Raw genomic sequence first — 23417 nt, 5'->3', positions numbered from 1 at the left:
AATATATAAATAAAATATATTATTTATATTATTAGAACGATCTATAGTCAGGTTGATCACTAGATCGACAGGGAGGACAGGGTTTGCTGCCTTTGTCACCTCGAGGAGGCTGAGACCGAGATTCACTTTATTTTTTGTTGCCCCATCTATTATGACATCCGGGGGAGGTTCCACTATTTGTTCAAAGAGTGCACATCCTTTCATTTTTTAGATATACCGACCAGCGGTGTCTCGCACTCTATCTTCAGGAGACCTTACGGCTTTGTGACCACACTCTCTAGCTCCAGTTTCCCTCGACATCAACACCTGTACAACTCATTACTTCCTTCTTCACTCCTATGGTTCCCACTGGGGGTCGAAGTGGTCTCTTCGCACTAGCTCGAGGCACACCAGATCTATGAGACCCTGTAGCAATCACACTCGTCAGCACCTCCCTACTTCTAGCGGGCCTCAGAGGAGGCATTCTAGAGCGCCTTCTCGTTTTAGAGCACACCTTTCCATTCTAGACTACTTCTCGTCTGTGCAGAGTACCTGGCTCCTTTCTCTCTTTCTTGTCTTGGTTTGCTGTTTTTGCTTTCATGTTCTTTCTGCTGACACGTTTGGTGCTCCCTCTCTTGTTGGTGTTTTCCTTTTGTACTGTTCCCAGTCCCTTAGACCCTCGTTGCTTTCTTGTTGGACATTAATAAATTTTTCTTACCTTATCTTATCTTATTAATATAAAATTCATATAACATTGATCAAACACATTATATTTAATATAAATATATATTAAGATCACGATTCATGAAGTGTCTATCCTAATATCAAAAGGGGAGCATCAGATTTCACTAAGAAGAATAGAAAATGCTGGTGTTCACAACAATCTTACAATGGCATCGAAGATCATTGTCTCATTCTCATATATATCATGTAATAGGGAATAGAATTGGGGAAGTATCCTATAATGGGCATTAAAGATTGGGAACTTCCTCATTATTCCACTGACTTGTAGAATTGCAGTCCTATGTCTATCCATAGTTGGAGAACATAAAGTGGTTGTCATTGTAGAAATCAGATCTGAAAATCTTCAAAGTCAGCACCGAACAAAATAAAAACTGAGCCCAATTCTTGCAGGCTGGCAAGAAACCGCTTTGAAACCACTGTAGAAACTCTCAACAGGCTATATCCTTAACAAACATCAATTTGCTTTTGCTAATCAATAGTTTGATATTTTTTCAAACATTTGGTAGGCAAATTATTATCACTCAATAAATAATGCTTTAGATTCACAACCAGCTGGAAATTGACTTCTAATAGATGAAATATGGATTGCAGCTCTCAAGAAATAATCTAATTTATTCACAGGTTTAGAAATACATGCTCGCTTATAATCGTAGGTGCTCTAAAAGCTAATTGCTGCCCTCCAATAATTGATTGCAACCTTCCACAAATTTTGAAATCACTGCCAAATACAAGGACGACAACCACAGTACATTCCTCTTTAACCACGCCAAACAACAAACAATAATGGCATTCCAAATCACAAATTCTCTAGCCACAATGAAATTCCCAGGTACAATACATAACAGTTGGGAAATACTATAATTTAACTAAGGCAATTCTCAAAATTAATTCACAATACTCAGCTGTGAATTACCAGACACTTCTTAATTCCAAACCCTTATACTTCAGCAAGGGCAAAGAAATCAACAAACTCAGAAACTTTTCGTAGGCAACAAAAGAAAATAATCAATCGGATGCTTTACTCATCAAATGGTCTCATATTAATAATCTCCTAATAGCACAAAGTTTCCCAAATGAACTTCACTTAAGAAGCTTCTCACACACAACATTAAAACATAATAAAGTGCCATTATAAACTAATTTATTAATTGCTTTTGGCTTCGAAAATGACCTTTTCCACCATAACTTTAAATTCTGACATGTAAGGCCATTGTTTTTTGTTCCCATGATTTAAAACTTTTCCTCCCGGTTCCAACAAGCTATGATACTGAGGTGACCTACTGACAATACCAACAAAAATAGCAACGTCGGCGTATTTAGATGAATAATAATAATAATTCACCCATCTTGCAAATACAAATGAAGAAGCATCAAAATCGAAATCTGACAACACCAAAGTGATCTTGATATGAAAGATGATGAATGAACCGGACGTGGTGACTTACTATAAATACACGTTCTCTCCAAGATTCTTGGAGCCCAAACCGGAAGCTCGAAATAAAAATTGAGAGCATCCTCCAAGTCCTTTGGCTCCATTGAGCTCATCGGAACCAACAGATTGACTTACTATAAATAGTAAGTCCCTCAAACAAAGCCAAAACACACCATAGGCTGCTGGAAAGCCTATAACCACACAACTAAGACTCTCAAATCCTACTATCAGCTCACGAGGGTCGCGATAGTGAACTGACCTAGCCAACTGCAGGAACTTGCTAAAAATGGGGACATTACATAGTAGGCCTCCTTATAGGAAAGACAATAAAAGACAATGATAAGGAGAATGTACCCTATCACCTACACGAGGTGGAATGACATGTTTGAAGACTAAATAGGTCTCAACAAACAAAAAGATTCTATCACATCATCAAGCTGGCTTATGAGATGTGGAAAACCATGTGAAGACGAAGAATAAAGAGTGTCAATCTCCAAAGAAAGTGAAGAAGTATCAACTCCAATTGTGCTAAAACTATCATCAAAGAGAAGAGAAACCCCCTCAAATATGTCTCCGAAATCTAAATGTGAGACTCCATAAATAATGAACCAATATTTGACAAATAAGAATCCCAATCAGGAAGACAAATAGATATCTCTTGTAATATTTCTTTGGAGTCACCAACAAGAGTTGAATGTGTGATCTCAAGCAGAGAAGTAGAACCTACATGAGGAGTTACTTGATCATCTTTTCACTCAATATATCCAAATTCTTCCATCTCCTCTAAGGTATTATCATCATAAAGAATATTATTTGCATCATTAGGCGGAATGAGGCAATCTGAAGTAGGATCATTTGGGAAAGGAGGAACATGGGGATCTCCAAAAATCTCCCAAATAATTGTGTAAGTTATGCATGGGCACTGAAAACCTTTAACTTTGGGGTAGATATCATTGAAGAGACACAAATTGATGCTACTACTAATCAAATTGATAATATGAGCATTCTTTTCTCCCCAAACATATTGCTTTCCTATGACTTTGACTCAAGAATGACTCCATAAAGATGAGGCAAGAGATTAAGCAATCTACAATGTGTCATTATTCCTTTTGTCCATGACTCATAATCATCCTTAGTCAAAAGTATCACCGTAGGATGTGTTTCATAACCCATGATTACATCAATCATATACTTCTCACATTACAAAATGAAATCTACAAATGATTATACCCGAAAATTAGGCTATAGTAGACTTAGATCACTATGCAAATGACCAAGCTAAGGCCTATGCATTATAATTGCAAAAATCTGAAAGTGCAATTTCTGATCACAATTACAAAAAAACTGATATCAGATCTGAAAAATACAAAAATAATTATGCACTTTTAAAAATAATTGCAGCTTCAAAGGAGTTCATATGAGCCTGAATGAGGCCTTAAAAGTTGTGAAAATTGAGATTTGCAATTTTTAGAAAAACTAAGGAATAGAGACCCAAAATCACCTGCACTACTACGTAGGTCGTGAAATTCTACCCCAAATTAAAAAAATGCCCCAAAAAGCGATTCCGGGTAAGTGAGATATCTTTGTTTTAAAATTGCCTTTGAAAGTATTTTTTCTGAATCGCCATTGTTGCACTTCCAAAATTATAATAGCTCTAGATTTGGCCTCAAATGCCCAATTTGGATGAATCAAAATTCAATTTAGGAGTTCTTGGACCTCATTAATGTGATGCCAACCTTTGATTTATACGAACAAGCTCCAATTTTGACCTGTAATAGAAAGCCACAAAATACAAAACTCCAAATGTCCTCAAAATAGACTTATGCAATGATGATGCCAAATTGTCAAATTCTGCATCCACAATTGAATCAAGCCAAGATTGATATTCTTGAGAAGAGGACTTCACATTGTGAGAGCTTTGATACTATGATAGAGTTTTAGGTGACTACAACATGTCCAAGATCAAATGAAAGACCAAGATAACTTCCACCTCAAAATAGACTTATGCAATGATGATGCCAAATTGTCAAATTCTGCATCCACAATTGAATCAAGCCAAGATTGATATTCTTGACAAGAGGACTTCACACTGTGAGAGCTTTGATGCTATGCTAGAGTTTTAGGTGACTACAACACGTCCAAGATCAAATGAAAGACCAAGATAACTTCCACGAGAGATTGACAAGACAATTGCATTAAGATGCAAGAATGATATTATTGATAATGGACATTATTGTACATTACATTGATTGAACGGACATTATTAAAATGTACATAGTAGGCATCCTTATATAGGAAAGGCGATAAGAGACAATGATAAAGAGAAGATAACCTATCACCTACACATGGAGGAATCACATGTCCACCAAAGGTGGATCATCCTCCATTATGCAATGAAGTACGTGCAATGATGAGGATGAAAATGTGATATGTGAATTAATGGTGGATTGAGATAACAACTATCACAACCTAGAGTGGAATTCTCCAACACCATGTGCTTAATTGAGGTGCAATATCTCAGGTGTCTCAATGACAAACTACTATGCAATTTATTATCCTAAGTAAGCTTAGCAAAGTGTAATTAGTGAATATTTAATTACCCAACGATTTCTCGAAATTCTTTATAAAATTCTATAGATAAACTATAATGGCTAGGAGCTTTACCCTTCTTAATGCTGAACCCCACTATTTCAAGCTCAAATAAAGAGATAGGTCTAAGAGGATCCTCACTCCGAAATACAGGTAAGCACAAACCCTTTCTCCACACGTGATGGTAAAAAGACCTCAACAAACAAGTCCGGAAAGAATCTAATGGCTTCAAGAGTAATGTACTTGTAGGAAGATAGAAGGACGCCCCCCTCGAGGAAATGAGAGAAGTAATTGGACTCTCCTATCTTCTATCCTTTACTGAATTGTTGAAAAACTTAGTGTTTTTGTCACCATTTTGGATCCAATCAACCTGTGACTATTGTTGAGTAACATGGATCGTTTTCTGCAAATGTACTAGCATTGCCAATGTAATTGATATGTTCCAAATGCATATTTGAAGACTCGTAAATATGAGAGGAGGAGACATGTCTCTATAGTTAATCATCATTAGTTAATATATTAATAATATAAATAACCATATATATATATATATATATATATATATATATATAAGAATGTTTATCTAATGATAATTCATTATCAACAATATATCTCATGATCGAATCAATCTGACTGGAACTACAAACTTAACACTCCCTCTTAGTTAGGGAGGATTGATATAGAACACATAATGCTCTTGAGTATTTGAAGCGATATCATCTCAGTATGATATTCTTGGAATGACATATTTAAGGATATCAACATAAATCCATCAACTTAGATGTTATTTTTCAATATAATCCGAAGTATGATTCAACAAAAAAAATCAATCATATGATATTCATCATACATATTTTCTTTTGGTATGTGCGCTGCAATCAAATCCTTGATGCCTACCAAAAGAGTATGTTATATCCTAGAAGGATATGAGTTATTTGATTTCCGGCACTCTGGGACAACAACTTAATATAGTCTATCAAATAATGAGAAATCACAATGTCATGGTCTCTATCATGACAAGTATCATGATCTCCGACACTTTGGGACAACAACTTAATGAAGTTTGATCATGATACGTTCGTTATCATGACTTCTAGCACTCTAGGACAACAACTTAATGAAGTCCGTCATGATAATAGGTCTACCATTTATAAGATCATCACCTTACAATGGTTACCTTCTATTTATATATGTCAATGAAAGATCGTCACCTTTCATTACATATCATATGCAAAATAGTAACCACCATGAACCAAGGCAGAGGGTGGTAGAAAGGCTTTCGCCTCAATTCTCTCTCACAGAGAAGAATGCATTACAAGGAATTTCACTTAGAACTTCTCCTCATAGAGAAGATATCATTCACAAAGGATTGCACCTCAAAATTCTCCCTCTGAACAATGATCTTGGGAAGTTAGGTCCAACAGTTACTCCCTTAGAGGCTCTCTTCCCCTAAGGATTCTTGTTAGACTCACTCTGAATCTAATATCGATGTTCCAATTTTCTAGTGATAAGTCAATACTTCCTCATGATGCACTCAAGAGTAGGCCCATCAAAATCATGTAGTCACACACATGTATTTCTAGACTCCCTCTGAGTATCAATCTTCTAAGCTCCTGCGTTGCCTTCGAAGAAGTGTCATACTCCTTCTTAATGTAAAAGGATATTCATAATCTCAATCATCAAGGATATTTTCTTCAAGAGTCTCGTTGATCATTAGACGACTAAGGAATTCTAGATCACAACTTCTTTCGAGCTACTACCATAAGATTGAGTCTGCACAATATTTGGTAGCATGTGTAAAGTACCATCCTTCTTTTCCTGCAAGATCCATCCCTACACATAAAGGAAAAGATCAAGGCAAATACCTTTTATAGTATGTATACAATAATGAGAGAATACGATGAGTAGGTAAATGTAATACTGAAAGCTAATGAATAGATCTCTGTGCATCCTTAGTACAAGTTACTTTAATGAAGGTCTATATCTGTCATGTCAGAAAATGCCTCCATATAAGCGTTTGTCAAACAATGGGAATGGAACATTGATTACTATTCCCCCTCACAATGTGAAGTTCCCACTCTTATATTGTAAAAAAATTTTGCATTATGTCAAATATGAAAAACTTCATGTTCTTCTTTTGCAAACAATCATTCCTAGGGATCAAGCAAAACAACAAGAGTATAATAAAGAAAATATCTCTTATGTCACATGCATGGATACAGTTGAGAGATTGACTATGGTATGCAAATAAAATTAGTATTCAAGAGGTAATAACCAACAATACTTATCTCAAGATGCTCATTAACATCTTTCCCAATTGATGACTAGTGAGAATGACAGTTCTTGTACTGTGACCAATTCTGGGTTGAATGAATTCCTAGCAATCTCTTTTTCCAAGTGAACCAAGTACTCCTTGTTCGAAGTACCTCTTGGTATTTCTACCCTTTGTAGAATGTGTCACCTTGCTTCATAATCTGTTGACACCAAAGATTCTGTTCATGAGACTCAGCCTCCAATTTCCTTTTGTTGATGGTTGCTTCGAGGAGTAACAAAGGAAGTTTATCTTTAGCCCAAGCAGAGAAGGAAATTGAATGGTCATCCTTAATTTTGTCATGAACACAATTCAGCAAAAATGAGTTGCATTTTCTTGTGAAATGTTCATGTTGTGTTCAAGGAATCTAAACTCTTTTATTGCCCAGAATTTAAATCTACGATACAATCACAATGTCTTATCTTCTCCCAATACAGAATGCTTCCACTTGTCCATTTCTATTTCCATTTCCATCACCTGTTTTTTTTAGACCTTGTTGGCTCTACATCATATTGAATTTTCTCTTACCTTATCCTTATTGTTCTTTTCATAGTGTTAATTCAATATGTGATTATGTCCTCAATAAAATGTGAGTCAGTATATTAGTAGCTTCAAGATCCATCTCCAATTGGTTCACACAATGTTATTTGCATGGAGTACATAGAATATCAACTCTAGATGTTGTCAGCTATCAAGTCTTCAATCTTAAGTACATCAAATAATTTTGTTATGATGTAATACATAGGTCACAAGAAGATGAGACAAATATATTCATGGCACTCATTACAGCTGATAAAATACCCAACCTACTGATGATGGATCGACAATCTTTAGATCTCCATATACAATAGTCAATATTCGCTCCCAACACCTCAGTATTCACAAGTCTTAACCAGTCAACATGCAACATTAACTGCTATCTCCTTATGCACATTGTGTCGCTTATGTTTCTTTATCTTGTTATGTATGGCTCAAAGAAATGAACGATTTCAATCGCCTAATTGATATTGATTGCGGCAATTGAATCTTTCTACAGATCGGAAGAGGATTATTTATTATAAGCATCAACTTGGAGCTCCTTTACTGAATGAAACACAAATACAAAGTTCCCAAGCTGATGATTGATGTCTCTTATCAATCAAACAATCATCTTTACACAGAGTTTGATTACTTAGCTATGCAAATAGAGAATATAAATTTCTTTAAGTATCTTACAGATACTATAGTCAATGAGATTGACTCATACACATAAAACTCTAGTTCACTAACCATATACAGAATGATACTGTCACATATAATGCACTAATTACAGAAGATGAACTTCTGCTCCATGCTTGAGAATATCAAAAATACATAAACTGAAGTCACCCCTCGCTCTGAAGATGATCAACCAGTTTTTATAATCAACCCACACGCAGATGATGATGTGAAAAGAGCACAGCATATCCATGCAACAAATCCACCCAAACTGAATGCTTAATGACACTTCATAATTTTTTTCATAAAATGCAGGCGGTAACAGTTACAAGTGAATGTGATGCAACAGGAGAACAGATACTGCAAAATACATACAACTGCTAAAAGGAAACACAAGGGAAAAGTTTCTCTCCAATAATGTGTTTATAGAGAATGAATAAGGCAGCAATGTAGCCATGATAGTGTCTCTGCTTATGTATTGGCTATTCTATAGAAGTTCTCCTCTTTTGTAAAGCTAAATGGTTTAGTTCCCACATGGTGGAGGGTTCAACATAGAGTTCATACTCTTAAAATACCTTCCAATTGTTAAATTTATATTTAATGTAGAATGCTCTATAACTGTCGAACATTGTTTCCAGTACGACACACAGTTTCGATCTTTTCGAAGTTATCAATTTGTTTGAACTATGATGTTTGTCTTGCTACAGAACTCAATTTACAAATTAACAAGAGATTAATTGAGTCTTGTGCTAAAGACATAGAATACTGTGAACAGTTGAGATTCCCTTACTATACTAAATATTTTGAGATGTATTAGCAGAGTTTCGAGTATTTTGTCCAACCACATACTATATCTTTTTTTTTTGATAGGTAACATTTTATATTTTTCATTAATAATAAAAGAGGTATTACATTGGATTGCCATTTGCATAAGTTGGCCAAAAGCTTTACAAACTTCTATCTTCCCTTACCCACAAACATATATAGATATTAAAAAGAAAAGGGCATTAACACCGAATCAAAAAACAACACTTCATCCCACAAAAAAGAGAAGTAGTAGATGCCAAAGGCAGTGACACGGTCAACCACCAACAACCACTTGTGCTTAATCCTTAAACCATTGTGCTGCATCCTTCCTCGTGAAATTTGGAATGGAACGGTTGTCTTAAATTGACCTTGGCATGCCAAGAGGCCTGGTTCCTTGGTGACGCTTTCTGCCCATTTCATTTGTGCCTGCCTCTTTTGTCAATGAGATGTCTAGCCACATTACTGTCATCGTGGAATCCTCAGCATCATTCTGAATTCCCCTCTCAATCTGGTGTGGCGTCGCCTTCATGAATCCCCGCCTCTCCTCGCTTGAAACCTAGATCTTCCCCTGCAAAAATTTCACAATCTTTTTCCACCCTTTCTTTGCCTGTAGTAGTGGCACCCCTTGTGGATTTGCTGATGACCAAACAATCAGGGGTTGAACCGAGGAATCCCCTCCCCCAATCAGCCTCCATGGTTCCTGTCCCATTTCCAAACCCACACCCAGGACAACTCTGTCCACAATATCCTCCAACCCCAGCAGCCATTGTGGGTCAACGCATGCTGCCACAACCCTACGGACTTCCTCCTTGGTCTTGCCAACTAGTAGAGCCAATGCCACAAAGAGTGCAGCAATGTCCAAATTGGAGCATCTCTTCCACTAGGATTCCATATATTCCATTCCATACGTTTGCTGATTGCCATCCAAGAACTCCTGGTCTTCAAACAAGAAAATGTTCTTCAAGCGCCTTATCATAATCTTCCCTTCATACGATTGCATCTAGTTGTCTGATTCCAATGCAAAGTTAGCCCCCATATCCATCTCTCTGCTGAAAACCCTGTGAAATGACCTACCCTTTCTCCTTAAAATCACACACTCGAACAGTCTGGAAGCTCTTTCTATGCGGGGTTGCAATTTAATGATTACAATCTCTATCACGCATGAGGGATTGATATTTCTTGAATGCCGCTGGGAGTATTGATACATGATTGAGTTGTACTCCCATAATAAATGGATCAAACACTTTTATTGGTCCCTTGATTTTTGTTTTCCAATCTTTATTCCAAGTTGAGAAGCCTAAGGTCTTCAAAAATTTCGTTCTGAATCCCCAAGGCTGCATTCGGACCCATGTTAGCTAGTTTGTTTGCCACCTTATTTGCTTCTTTGTATACATGGGAAACCTTAAAGTCCTCAAACTCCAGTAACAGGCATCTAATTTTCTTTATGTGCTTGTCAAGATGCCACGCTTCTAGCTTCCCTTTCTTAATTCCGTCAGTGATTATCTTTGAATCTCTTTCCAGATGCCCAATTTAACGCTTGAAACTAAAGCCTCTTTAACCGCTACACATTCTGCCACATTATTCGTTCCGTCCCTTAGTTGTTTGGCCACAAAAGCAATGCTGTTGCCCTTGTGATCTCTTGCTATACATCCACAACGGGGAGACCCTTAGATTTCCCCAAGTTATTAATCTCTTGCTATTAATCCAGGTATGTATTTTCTTATTGTTATCTCTGGATGTCAATGATGATATGAGTTGTCAAAGAAAAATAAAAATAAAAATCTTCTAGTATTTATAATCCGACCCAGGTTGTACAAATCTTCAACATCTGTTTGTCTAATTTCCATTACAAAATGGACTGGTATCACCTTGGATAGAGTACAATGTTTAAATAGCCGTAAGGAGTTCTGACTTTTTATTTCAGTATCTCCCTCTATGGCCATAACTACCAAATTATATCTCCATTTGAGTTGCCTGATGGTGCCCATCTTGTCTTCTTGTTTGTTGACTACTTAACATTTGCAGTGTGGCTCTGATACCATGTTGAGTAACATGGATCGTTTTCTGCAAATGTACTAACATTGCCAATGTAATTGATGTGTTCCAAATGCAGATTTGAAGACTCATAAATATGAGAGGAGACATGTCTCATGAAGAGACATGCCTCTATAGTTAGTCATCATTAGTTAATATATTAATAGTATAAAGAACCACACACACACACACACACACACACACACACACATATATAAGAATATTTATCTAATGATGATTTACCATCAACAATGTATCTCATGATTGAATCAATCTGATTGCAACTACAAACTTAACCACTATCGCTTCCAATAAATTTCCTCCTAGAGCTTCCATTCCTCCAACTCCTTCACCCCATCAGACTTCCCTATATAAGTCCTCTATTTAATCTTGATTTCTGATTTGGCGAGTGATATCATCAACCCAAGACTGAGCATCCCTTTTTGTCGAGAATATATTACCATGACACATCCTATTTCATATTTTAACCTTATATTTTATGTATTGCAGTTACTTGACAAAGGAATACATTGTAGTACTGAAGACAGGCTTCCCCTCACTCCACCAATCTAGCATAAGGTCATGAAGGGAAGGGTCTTGAAGCTACATAATCTGAAATTTAAAAAGAGGATTTTTTGACACTCAAAACTCATTAGCCAAAAGTGTGATTGACGAATTGTTAAATTCTCTCCAATCTATAATTTTCAAACTTAATAGCCTAGGTTTCACCCATTCAATAGCAAGAGACTAGAAATATATATAATTTCTCAGCTATCGCCTCCACTCCACATCTTCTAATGTACCAAGAATACAATCTAGTGGTGGGTTTAACATCCACTACCTTCGTAAACTCCTTATTTTTTCCCAGAAGATCTGCAGAAGGTTCGAGTTTGATATTAACTCCTCTTTTATCATCTAAACTTGAGACAGCACTAAAATCCCTTTGCGAAAATCCACGGCAATAAAGGAGCAAGGAAGAAAACATGTCTTATATGTGATCAAAGCAAGGATTTTCCAATAAGAATAGTTGGAGCATAAACATTAGCAAAAAGAAGGTTCTTACTGAATTCACAACTTGTGGCCACGAAAGAGAGAGGATCTACAAGATATCCACTAAAGTGGGATAATGTTTGACAGGCAAGACATACCCCTTGAACTGCCTTGAACTCTAATGCATTGACAATGACTTTGAGCATTAATTATTGACGTTTTGTTTAGCTTACTATCAAAATATAATTTATTTTCCTGAATAAAGACCACATTAGAAGAATTCAAATCAATCAACTCTTGAATATATATTTTTTCTAGGATGTTATTCAACCCCCTTACATTCCATGAAGACAATCATTTATATGATGGAGTGAAATGGGACTTCATTAAAGTAGACTCCACTAATTTTTTGTCAACTAGCTTCACCTTTTCTTGGTCTTTCTTTCTACCCACCTTGGGAGGTTTCTAAGAAACACCTTTTCTAAGAGTTGTTTGGTGTATTCCCAAAGCAGGTGGGATTCCCTAACCTTTATTACCATCTTGTGAATTTTTCTCCACATTAGTCACAGAACAGGTAAAGCCAAGACCATCTTTCATCATATTGCATCTATGTAGAAATAGCTCACAAACCAGCTTAGAGCACGCATCAATCACCCTTCAATACTCCTTGTGCAATGACAAGCGAACAAGAAAGTTCAGCAACAAAGGCGAGAAGTTTTTTCCCATTCAGAAATGTACAAATGAGGTATGCTACACCTTTTTGGCCTCTTTAGTGGTCTATTTAAGGGTTGGAGGGTTGAGCTGACCAAAATACACGAAAAAAGAACTTAATAAAGTAAAAATAATGCCTAAAACAGGTCAAATTCTGCCCGGGTTCTGGCAATCAAGTTAATATTAATATTCACTGCAAATTCTTCTAAATTCTCCCTTGCCCCTTCACTGTGAACCCGCAGTTAAAATTCTGAACCCTGGACAAATTCTGGCCGGACCGGAGTGGAGCAGGACCCTGGGCTTCCAGGCAAGAATTTGTTAATGTAGCATTATATTGTGCTTGAAGTTATAAAGCTTATTTCCATCCTCTTGCCTCTCGGTGCTTGAGTTTTTTGGAACTGTATATTCTTTTCCTTCTGAAAGTATAAAAGAAAAAGTATTTTGCTTTATTTCTCAAACATTGTTTGGGTCATGATAGAAAAAAGCGTTTTCAGAAATATCAAAATGGCTATTTTTCATATCACAAAATCTTAATATGTAATAAGCTTTATCGATAGTATTAAACCAGTTTTTCAGGTAACAAATCAAAATATACGAGAAGCTTCAGAGTTGGTATTATTAAATTAGTTTTTAAGCTACTTATTCTTCTGGCAATTGATTTTATGCAGGGTGTTCTAAACATTGTCATGGGCAATGCTTCTCAGATAGGAGACACATTGCTTGCATCTTCTCAGGTTTATTGCCATTTTTTATTGAACAAATTAGCTTTGGACAATAACAATTTCATGTAGGAGTTAAGTTATATGGATAATTTACCGTGTCATATTGGATGTTGTTGAACATATTTCCTTGAATTGATTTGTTACATCTATAGGTGAAGAAAATATCATTTACTGGATCAACAGCAGTTGGAAAAAAGCTGATGGCTGCTGCTGCAGGAACTGTGAAAAAGGTACGTGAAATTTTCTTAAGTTGAAAATCACTTTCTGATTGTAATTTCTTGCTTCATAAGCATGTTTTCTTTTAGGATGCTCTACATTATGTTTATGAGAAATAAAATTGACAAGATTTAATCTTCAAGGACTTGACTATATAGATAAAAATTTAGAATGTAATTGTATAAGTAGTAGGTTTAGAAAATTGTCATCATAGGAGATAGCTACTTTTGCACCTTTTTTATGAGATTACTGTCTATTTTGAACTCAAATTTTAGTACTTGCAGACAATTGTAATGCATGTGTTTAAAATTTAGATGCACATAGATGGTTGGTACAGTGACTTTCTTAAGTGCTATGTTTTGAAATATATATAATGTTGTTTTGCCTTCTATGCTTATTTTCACTTAATGTTTTATTTGCTTCAAATGTGCATTAGGGTATAGTACTTGGTATATTCACTTAGTGTTCCTTCTAACTAAAAGCCCAACTAAACCCTAGAACATGAGTGTAATAACTGTTATCATTTTTTACGCCCCCGCCAAGATTCAAATTTCAAATGTTTACCTGCCAACGGCTAGTGTGCAGAGTTAATATTATTTTAAATGCCTGATCAAATCTTATAATATGTTCTGCGGCCCGCAAGTCTTCCATCGTCAGAGCTAAAGAATATCTACGGTTGGCGCTATCTCGCCATGGCAAGTTGCACAGTGGATACGTTAGCGACATAGCGCCCTTCTGCCGCGTGTCGTGGGTCCCCTTTTCCTTGATTGTTTCTCTAGCGCTGGATTTTGCCAGTTCCACGGTGGGCGCCATGGCGCTATCAAAAAATCCGAGCTTCTCGCCGTTAGCGACATAGCGCCTAGACGGAAAGTGATCCTGCGGCAAGGTTTGGAAGTATGGTGGGTCCTAGGTGTGCCCTGTCAGATATCAGCGAGGATTCGTCAGACAGTTGGCACGTGGCCAGTTCCTATTGGCTATGCACTGAGAAGTTAGATCTATCTTGCTCGCCATTAGATCAGTTCAGATCAATGATGGGCACTATCTCGCTATGGAGAACTGCGAGAATTTTAACCATAGTGACATAACGCCTCGGCGACGCGTGGCATAGATGACGTATTGGGCCCGCCCTTCTTCAAAGTGATAGTACATCTCATCCTCAGTGGCAGTTGTCAGACGGGTTAGAATATGGTGGCATTTTTTCATTGGTCCATTCAGCCAGCTCGAGATGCAGTTGTACAGTTTTGTGGATCACCGTAGATCTAAGGCAAATCTACGGCAGGCGCTATCTCACTATGGAGAACTGTGAGAATTTTAACCATAGCGACATAGCGCCCTTTCGCCACGTGGATTAGGGGGGCCAGGTCTAGCCAAGGTATGTGTGCCAAGGATTGCCAGGTGTCATTCGAGTGTGGTGCATTTGCCGAGATGGCGCCAGGTATGATGGGCCCGGGGTAAGAACAAGCATAGTATTACGACGAGTCTTCACGATCGTCAGATTTCAGGAAGATCGATGGTTGGCGTTATTGCGCTATTGAAAGTTGCACACTATATACCATAGCAACATAGCGCCTTAGTGACACATACAAGGTGGGCCCGTGTGATCTCGTGAACCTCAAGGATGATGCTAGGTTATGCCAGGTCGATACCAGGTGTGCTGACAGTGTTTCACAGGCCCAGAAGTTGAAAAGCAAAGCGTGGAATACGACGAGTCTCCACGATCGTCAGATTAAGAAAGATCCATGGTGGGCGCTATCTCGCTATGAAGAACTGCGAGAATTTTAACCATAGCGACATAGCGCCTTGGTGACACGTGTCTTGCGGGCCTGGCCAAGGTTGACAGTTAACGGCTGGTAGTTAGTGTAACCGTCGCAGCTGGAGTTTGAGGAGTTGGCGCGGTTAGTGATGAAAGAGATGGTCAACTATGTGTAATGTCCCCATTTTAGTAGTTGACCAAGTGTGTGTGCGTTAGCCTTGTTCTACATGGTCCCGAGGGCTAACGAAGGGTTTAATGGGATCTTGGAGTGTTTTGGCCTAGTCATTTCCAGTTTGGGCCAAAACGAAGTTGATTTACTCAGTTTCAGGCATACTTACTATTTTTAGTAAGTCGGAAGGACACAGTGCAGGTCAATTTTGGTGATTGGATTCGATACTCCTCGGTGAGAGCTTTCCAATGAGCTATCACTCGCATTATTCAGAGTTCGATTGCTAATACATTTTAATGCCTGAAGTTTTATTAAAGTAACGTCTAATTTAATTGTAAAATATTAAAGTGTTACTTTAATATTTATTTTATGGTGATGTGTACCCAAGGGAGACATAAGGGGTATTTTAATATATGTTTTATATTACACATCTTTTATCCCACATTGCCCATATGAGTTGAGCGGACCCGTGGGAATAGAATAAAAGGAAGCATCTGTGGCTTCATTAGGAGGTTGAATATGAGAAGAAATTGGTATGTGAGTTGCAGCTCAGTTCTTGGCATTTGAGGACGTCTATCCTCTCTTGTAACATTCTAGACGTCATTCCCTTGGGTTTGGCCTTTGGAATTCTTTGTTTTTGGCTTCATTATCAGGCAGTTTAGTTGCATTTCCGGCTACAGGCAGATTTGGTATTTTGCTCATATCTTCTTCACTACTTGTCCGACGCTTATGCCGCTTTGAGGGAATGGTATTACGAAGGTAGTGGACTGATTGAAGGACAAAGTATTGTAGCAGCAAGTTCTTAAGCATGGGCTGGAGTATTATGACAATATTGCTGAAGTAATTAGTGAGTTGATAAATCTGCCATGTATTTGGTTTTATGAATTCTGAAAATAACATTTTATTAGCAGCAGTTCATTTCCACTTTGCATATTATTGTAGTTCCTTTCTTGTTTATGTTGTATGATACCAATTCCATGCATGAAACACAACAAACAAATAAACGTTTGATTTCCGGAGTTATAAGGGGTTTTAAGAAGTTGAATGCAAACTGTTTGACATAATTCCTTTCAGCAATTTGGTTTAGTTTTTTGGGACATCCAGGGGTGCCCATTACACTATGTAGGACTTTCGCGAGGTGGCAAAATAAAAAGAGCCTGTTGGTCCACGTGGTCCGTCCTGCTTACAAAAACAGGTTGACTGGCTGACCCTGCTTATTCATGCACCAAAAATGATAAGGAATCGGGTTTGTTGCGCGATCTGATCTTCATGATCGATCCCAACTACCATGAAATGAATGCAGAACAAGAACACTCCATCACCCATATTTTGACCCATCTAATTGACCAGGACAATTAGTGGCGCCGTTTTTGTCTTCTCAGGGCCCTGTTCCAAATCATTGTGTCTGGATCCACATCCAGATCAGATTTCCCCTTGATTGTTCTTTGCAGGACTTAATGGCAGGTAGCTGCGAAGTCACTTCAGCTGGAAGAGATCTCAGTTATGCCTGAACTATAAAGGCAACTTTTGTAGATTTTGTTAAGATTGGATCATTCTTTGTTGTTCTCTGCTATTGCTCTGCAATTCTAGTGTAAATTCCCCTGTGCCTCTGAACTGTATGACATACTGCCTTATCTCCTTCAGCCATTGGCGTGAAAGTGCAAGAACTATTTGCCTCCACTAGTGTTTTGTGGATATCTGTAACCTGCATGACTGTATCTCTTTTGGCCTGTGAATGATGTATAAGTGAATCTTCTCTTTCCTTGTGTCATTCATTTTGGTTCTCTGATCTGTATGTGGTTATTAGATTAAAGCAAGTCTGAATGCATATATCCTTGGTTTCATTCTGGTTTGATAGTGCATGTATGGGCAGAGATTGGTCTGAACACTCTATTTTGGTGCATCACCTCTTTAGATTAGATTAGGTAGATTTGCTTCATGCTCTCCTTCTCCCTTTTCCCCTCCAAGAGTAGTTAGGTGCACCTTGATATTAAGAGGAAGCCAGCCTTCTCCGGAGACTCAACCTCACAGTTCATGTCCCACAGCTTGGAGGTTGTTTCCATGTTTCACTAGGTTGTCCTCATGCATAGGTTTTGGACAAGGGTGCAAACCTAAGTGACAACAGTTTTTGGCACGCTTGGTGGGACTCATTTCAAAAAATTTCAAGTCTATTGGTGTCAAAAGGGAAGATTTCAAGATTAATACTGAAGAGATAGTACTGGCTTCGGTGTTTAAGCCTTCAAGAGGCTCATTCTTCAAAGTACTTGGCGACTCTGAGCTTCAAACACATATCTGGTTCCAGACCAAAGTTGCAGTGATTCATGCCCAGAGTTGAGACAAGGACATCTTCTAGAGGTAATTTTCAATACCAAGAGCTTTCACTTTCAAACCCTAGAAGAAGGAAGACTAGAATATCTTTATCACCAGTTAGGGGCGCAGTAGTAACAAATACTCCTGCAAGATCTATCTCTACTCCTCCTGCTGTTAGATCTCAGCCTAGACTGCCATCAGCATGTATCAATAGATCACTTGTCTATATGGCATTGCCTAGAGTTCATACTTTTGCCACCTTTAATGGTGGGAGCCCTCTCTTGTTAGCCCAAAGACATGACATACCAGTAGCTATACTCAAAAGTATACCAGAATTTACTGGTGAAACTTCTATCTCCCCCTCAGAACACATTCAAGAGGTTGCAAATGTCTGCAATATCCATGGCATTACAGAGGATGATGTTGCAGTTAGGCTCCTAGCCTCATCTTTGAAAGGAAAAGCACTACAATGGTATAGAGGTTTAGCTCATGGTTCTATAACAGATTGGGATGGATTAGGAGCAGGATTGTGCAAACATTTTGAGGATAAGAGTGACTATTTGTCACTTTTAGAGCAGTTGACTACTATAAAAAGAGCCCCCCATGAATGTATGACTGATTTTAACTATAGATTCCAAAAGACATGGGATAGAATACCTACTTCAGTGAAGCCTACCCCTGGTAATGCCTTCTAATGCCTTCTTGCATTACCTTAGAGCTTTTAATAGCGATATTGCCACTACAATCCAAACTATGGGAGGAGATACCTTGCCTAACGCTTATGACATAGCAATAAGGGCGGAAAACATCTTGATACAAGGAGGTAAGTTAGCTCCAAGGCCTCCTATGCCTTTCTTCCCTAATGTTCCAAATCATCAACCAGCAATGGCTCCCCTTCCCACAACTTCTATATCACAATCCCTTACTCCAGTCCCTCAAGCTTCCACATCCTCACATGGGATAGATGAAATCAAGGAGATGATGCAATCTATGATGCAGAAAATGGACAAAAGAGACAACAACCTTGATAAACGATTGCAAGATCAAGAGAAGAACCTTGATAAAAGATTGCAAGATCAAGGGAGGAAGTTAGAAGACCAAGGAAGGAGGCTGGAGGATAATTTCTCCATGATGCAAAAAGTGAGCAACAAAGTGGTGACTTTAGAAAGACAGCAAGCTCAAGGTAGTAAGCCTCATCAATTGCAATATCAAACTCCAAATAGTGGTAGGCCTCCAAATCCTAATCATTGGAACCATTCTTTTGATCAGAGTAGGCAGGGTGGCTAGGCTTCAATCTCAAATGTAAACCGAAGTAGGGCCATAGTCCCTCAAAACAATATGGTTCAAGATCAAGATTTTTGTCCCTCCTGTAACTACTCCTATGCCTATTGTATGTGTCAGAAGGCTGAATCTTATTTGGCCTTGACAGTCCAAGAACCTGCAGCAAAACAAGCATACAAGGAGGACCAATTTAAGGATGCCTCAGATATGCAAAGATAGGGTGATTGCTCTTTTATGAATCATCAGATGGAGGAGCATTGTAATGTAAACCAAGATTCCATTGCTCATAACACTAAAAGCAAAAGAAGAGCTATGGAAGATGTTGTCCCTCCTCCTCCCAATCAGGCCTCAACTTCGAATGCAGTACCTCATGAGCAAGCAGCAAATAATCAATCAAGTGCCTTTCAGCAGCAAAGGCAAAACCATGGCAGAAATGATACAAGTGATCCTCAGGCCATCCCATCTCAACCTCATACAGTTGCAGCCCCCAAGATTTCTACCAAAACACTTGCTATGCCATTTAGTGTGGTAGAGCAAATGAAGAAGACAAATGTGAATATCTCCATGTGAGATGCTGTTGTTACTATACCAATGCAAAGGAGGTTGCTGCAGGAAGAGTTAGAAAGAATTGAACCAAAGGATCAGACACCTAGCATGGAAAGTGCCACAAGCCTAGTATAACCATCAAGTGAGGAAGAAACAAGTAAAAAGGTTAGACCTCCTCCATTCTACGTTTCCCTAATTATAGGAGGCAAACTAGTCCATAATTGCATGATTGATTCAAGGGCCAGTAGTTCAGTGATGCCTAGGTGTGTTGCTAATGCTTTGGGAATGAAATATGAGCCCATTGTTAGGGATGTATTACAGTTTTATGGTAGTACTGTCAAGACTGTAGGGATCCTTAGGAATGTGGAGATGGCCCTACATGCATGACCTGGTTGTAGTGTAACCCAAGATATCTCTATTGTTGAAGTCAAGCCATATTTTGCTATCTGTCTGTCAAGAGACTTTATTGCCCAAATAGGTGGTTTCATATCTTCTGATTGGTCATATATGTCTTTTAAAATGAGATATGGAGCCAATGCTTCAATCAGAGCAGAGCCTCAAGCCCTCCATCATACTGAATCTTACACCCCCAACCCCATCAACATGAATTGCCCTATTCTAGAGATGGATGAGAATGTCATAGTGAAGGAGCCCACCACTCCCTTGGCAGAGATACCTGATTTCTTCTTGGATGAGTGGGCTGACGCATATCAATTTGACCCTATGTCAGAGATCCTCGAGACAGGTCTCAGTACATATTGTATATTGGAAAAGGATGCCCTGGTTCCCAATCTTGTGGATGCTAAAGAAGATGAAAGTGGGATATGGAGTATGTACTTCGATGGATCAAAGAATAAAAATGGATCAGGAGCTGGTGTAATGTTAATTTCCCTTGCACAAATAAGGTATTACTTCTCCTTTAGGCTCCAATTCAGTTGCACCAATAATGTGGCCGAGTATGAATCCTTGATCCAAGGTCTCTTACTTGCTCAAAAAAGACGAATTCAAGCCTTAAGGGTCTATGGAGACAGTGAGTTGGTGGTTAATCAAGTGAGAAATCAGAATATCGCCAAAAATGGTTTGCTCAAATCTTATAAACATAGAGTTTGGGATTTGCTTGAGGGTTTCAATGCATTTAACATCCAAAGCATCCAGAGAAAAGTAAATAGACATGCTGATAGACTTGCAGCAATAGGTGCATCTTATGATGTGCCAGGGAATCTTGAGGAGGAGAAGAAGCAACAAATCGGAGTGGTAGTAAGGCCTACCATCCTTGACAATAACACCCACTGGCAAGTGTTTGAGTCTGATGAGAAAATTGTCAGCTTCTTACAGAATGAGGCAGAATTTTCAAAGAGAAATCAGTCAAGACTGCAAGATCAGTATGGTGATCAGATCATTCATCTCAGTTCTAACAAGCTGCCTAAAGGTCTCATTACTTTAGAGAGTGTTTTTAATCCAGATGATCAAGCAAAGGGCAGGGCCATGAACCTAGTTGCTGATGAGGGTGATCATACTCCAGTCATGGTTGCTGATGGAAAATCCTTGAACATGGGGAAGGTATGTTCTGAAATTGAACAAGAAAATTTTATTCATCTATGTCAAGAATTTAATGATGTATTTGCTTGGACATATGATGACTTAAAGGGTTTCGACCCAAGGTTATTTCAGCATACCATAGATTTAATTGATGACGTAAAGCCAGTAAGACAAAAACAGAGACCAGTGAATCCTAAAATTGAACCCTTAATGAGAAAGGAGCTATCCAAATTGATTGAGGCCCACATAATTTTTCCTATCAAACACTCATCATGGGTAGCAAACCTTGTCCCTGTTAGGAAGAAGAATGGGGAAATTAGATTGTGTGTGGACTTTAGGGACCTTAACCAAGCTTCCCTTAAAGATCACCATCCCCTTCCTTCTATGGAGCAAATTTTGTCCAAGGTCAGTGGTTCAAAGAGATTCTCATTTCTTGATGGATTCTCTGGTTACAATCAAGTGCTGGTTAAAGAGTCTGATAGGTACAAGACTGCATTTACCACTAAATGTGGTACCTATGCTTATTGTAAGATGCCATTTGGGCTAACCAATGCAGGTGCTACGTTTCAGAAGGCAATGTAGATGGCCTTCAAAAGATTGATTGATAAGTTTGTCTTAGTCTACCTTGATGATATCACTGTGTATTCAAACGATGTAGATGATCATTTTCATCATCTCATACAGGTATTCTTAAGATGTAGAGAGTTTGGGGTTTCTCTTAACCCAAGCAAGTGTGTCTTTGCTCCTAACCAAGGAAAATTATTAGGGCATATTGTATCTAAGAATGGCTTAACCATTGATCCAGAGAGAACAAAAGAAATACTTGCTCTCCCTCTTCCTAAACACAAGAAAGGGCTGCAAAGTTTCCTAGGCAGGATAAATTTTGTGAGAAGATTTATCCCAAATCTCGCTAGCATGGTAAAACCTCTTACAGCTATGTTAGGAAAGGTATGGTCTTTGCATGGACCAAGGAAGGGAAGGAAAGTTTTGAAGAGATCAAGACAGCCATAGCCTCAGCCCCTACTCTCATGAACCCAAAATTTGAGAAGGATTTCATTCTTTATACCTTAGGTGGTGAGTCAAGCATTTCTGCTATCTTGACCCAAACAAATGACAAGAATGAAGAACAACCCATAGCTTTCTTTAGTGAAGGGCTTAAGGAGTATGAAGATAGGTACAGTTATGTAGAGAAGCAAGCCCTTGCGGTCATCAGAGCTTTAAGGAAATTCAGACACCTCCTATCCCATAACAAGATTCATTTGTTAGTACCCCATGCCAGTGTGAAGGATTTCCTTTCGAGCAAAGATATTAGTGAGAAAAGAGCTGGTTGGATTACAAGAGTGATGGAGTATGATGTCGATATCCAGGTCACTAAGCTGGTAAGAGGTAAGGGATTGTGTAAGCAGATGTTATCATCTCAAGAACCTGATGAAGAAGTTGTCATGGTATTAACAGAAGAACAAGAAGCAAGAAATGATGGCCCAAGGAATTGGATGGATGACATGAAGAATTTCTTATTAGGGAATGGATACCCTCAAGGATTAGACAAAGCTAAAAAGAGACAGTATAGGCTACAGTCAATTCCTAATGTCATAGTTGATGATATCCTTTTTAGAAGAGATTTTAATGGAGCCCTATTAAGGTGCCTTGATATAAACTAGGCTGAAAGAATGATCAAGGAACTTCATGATGGTCCTGATGGTGGCCATTTCTCGGCTAGAACAATTGCAATGAAGATCATGAGGGCTGGTTATTACTGGCCATCTCTGTTCCATGACTGTCATAAGTATGTAAGGAAGTGTGAAAAATGTGCCTTTTTCTTTGGCAAATAAAGACTTGCAGCTCTTCCCCTCCATCCTATCCAGCTGGATCAACCTTTTTCTTAGTGGTGGTTGGATTTCATAGGCCTTATCAATCCTTCTTCCAGTTCTGGTCACAAATGAATTTTAGCTGCTATAGATTACTTTACCAGGTGGATAGAGGCAGTGGCATTGAAGGATGCCACCGAATCTTCAGTTGTTGAGTTCCTTGATGGAATTGTGACTAGGTTTGGTGCCCCTTCAACCATTATTTCAGATAATGTCAAG

The 23417-nt window shown here is 38.3% G+C and overlaps 1 protein-coding gene across 3 annotated transcripts in view; it reads left to right on the top strand.

The window, feature by feature from the left end:
- ALDH5F1 (aldehyde dehydrogenase 5F1) overlaps positions 1–23417 on the top strand; it is a 267432-nt gene that overhangs the window by 95678 nt on the left and 148337 nt on the right. For all 3 annotated transcript variants that reach the window (XR_016353198.1, XM_089789175.1, XM_089789187.1), the window contains exons 9-10: positions 13463–13528; positions 13669–13746. Coding sequence is in view for 2 of the 3 variants with exons in the window: in XM_089789175.1 (XP_089645301.1) it covers positions 13463–13528; positions 13669–13746 (144 nt within the window). In the remaining variant the exon portion in view is untranslated. The remainder of the gene's footprint in view (positions 1–13462; positions 13529–13668; positions 13747–23417) is intronic.

This window comes from Cupressus sempervirens, chromosome 1 (genome assembly GCF_028749045.1).
Source record: "Cupressus sempervirens isolate cs-2001-9-10 chromosome 1, ASM2874904v1, whole genome shotgun sequence".
Lineage (NCBI taxonomy): Eukaryota > Viridiplantae > Streptophyta > Pinopsida > Cupressales > Cupressaceae > Cupressus > Cupressus sempervirens.
This window is presented reverse-complemented; position numbering and strand designations above follow the sequence as displayed.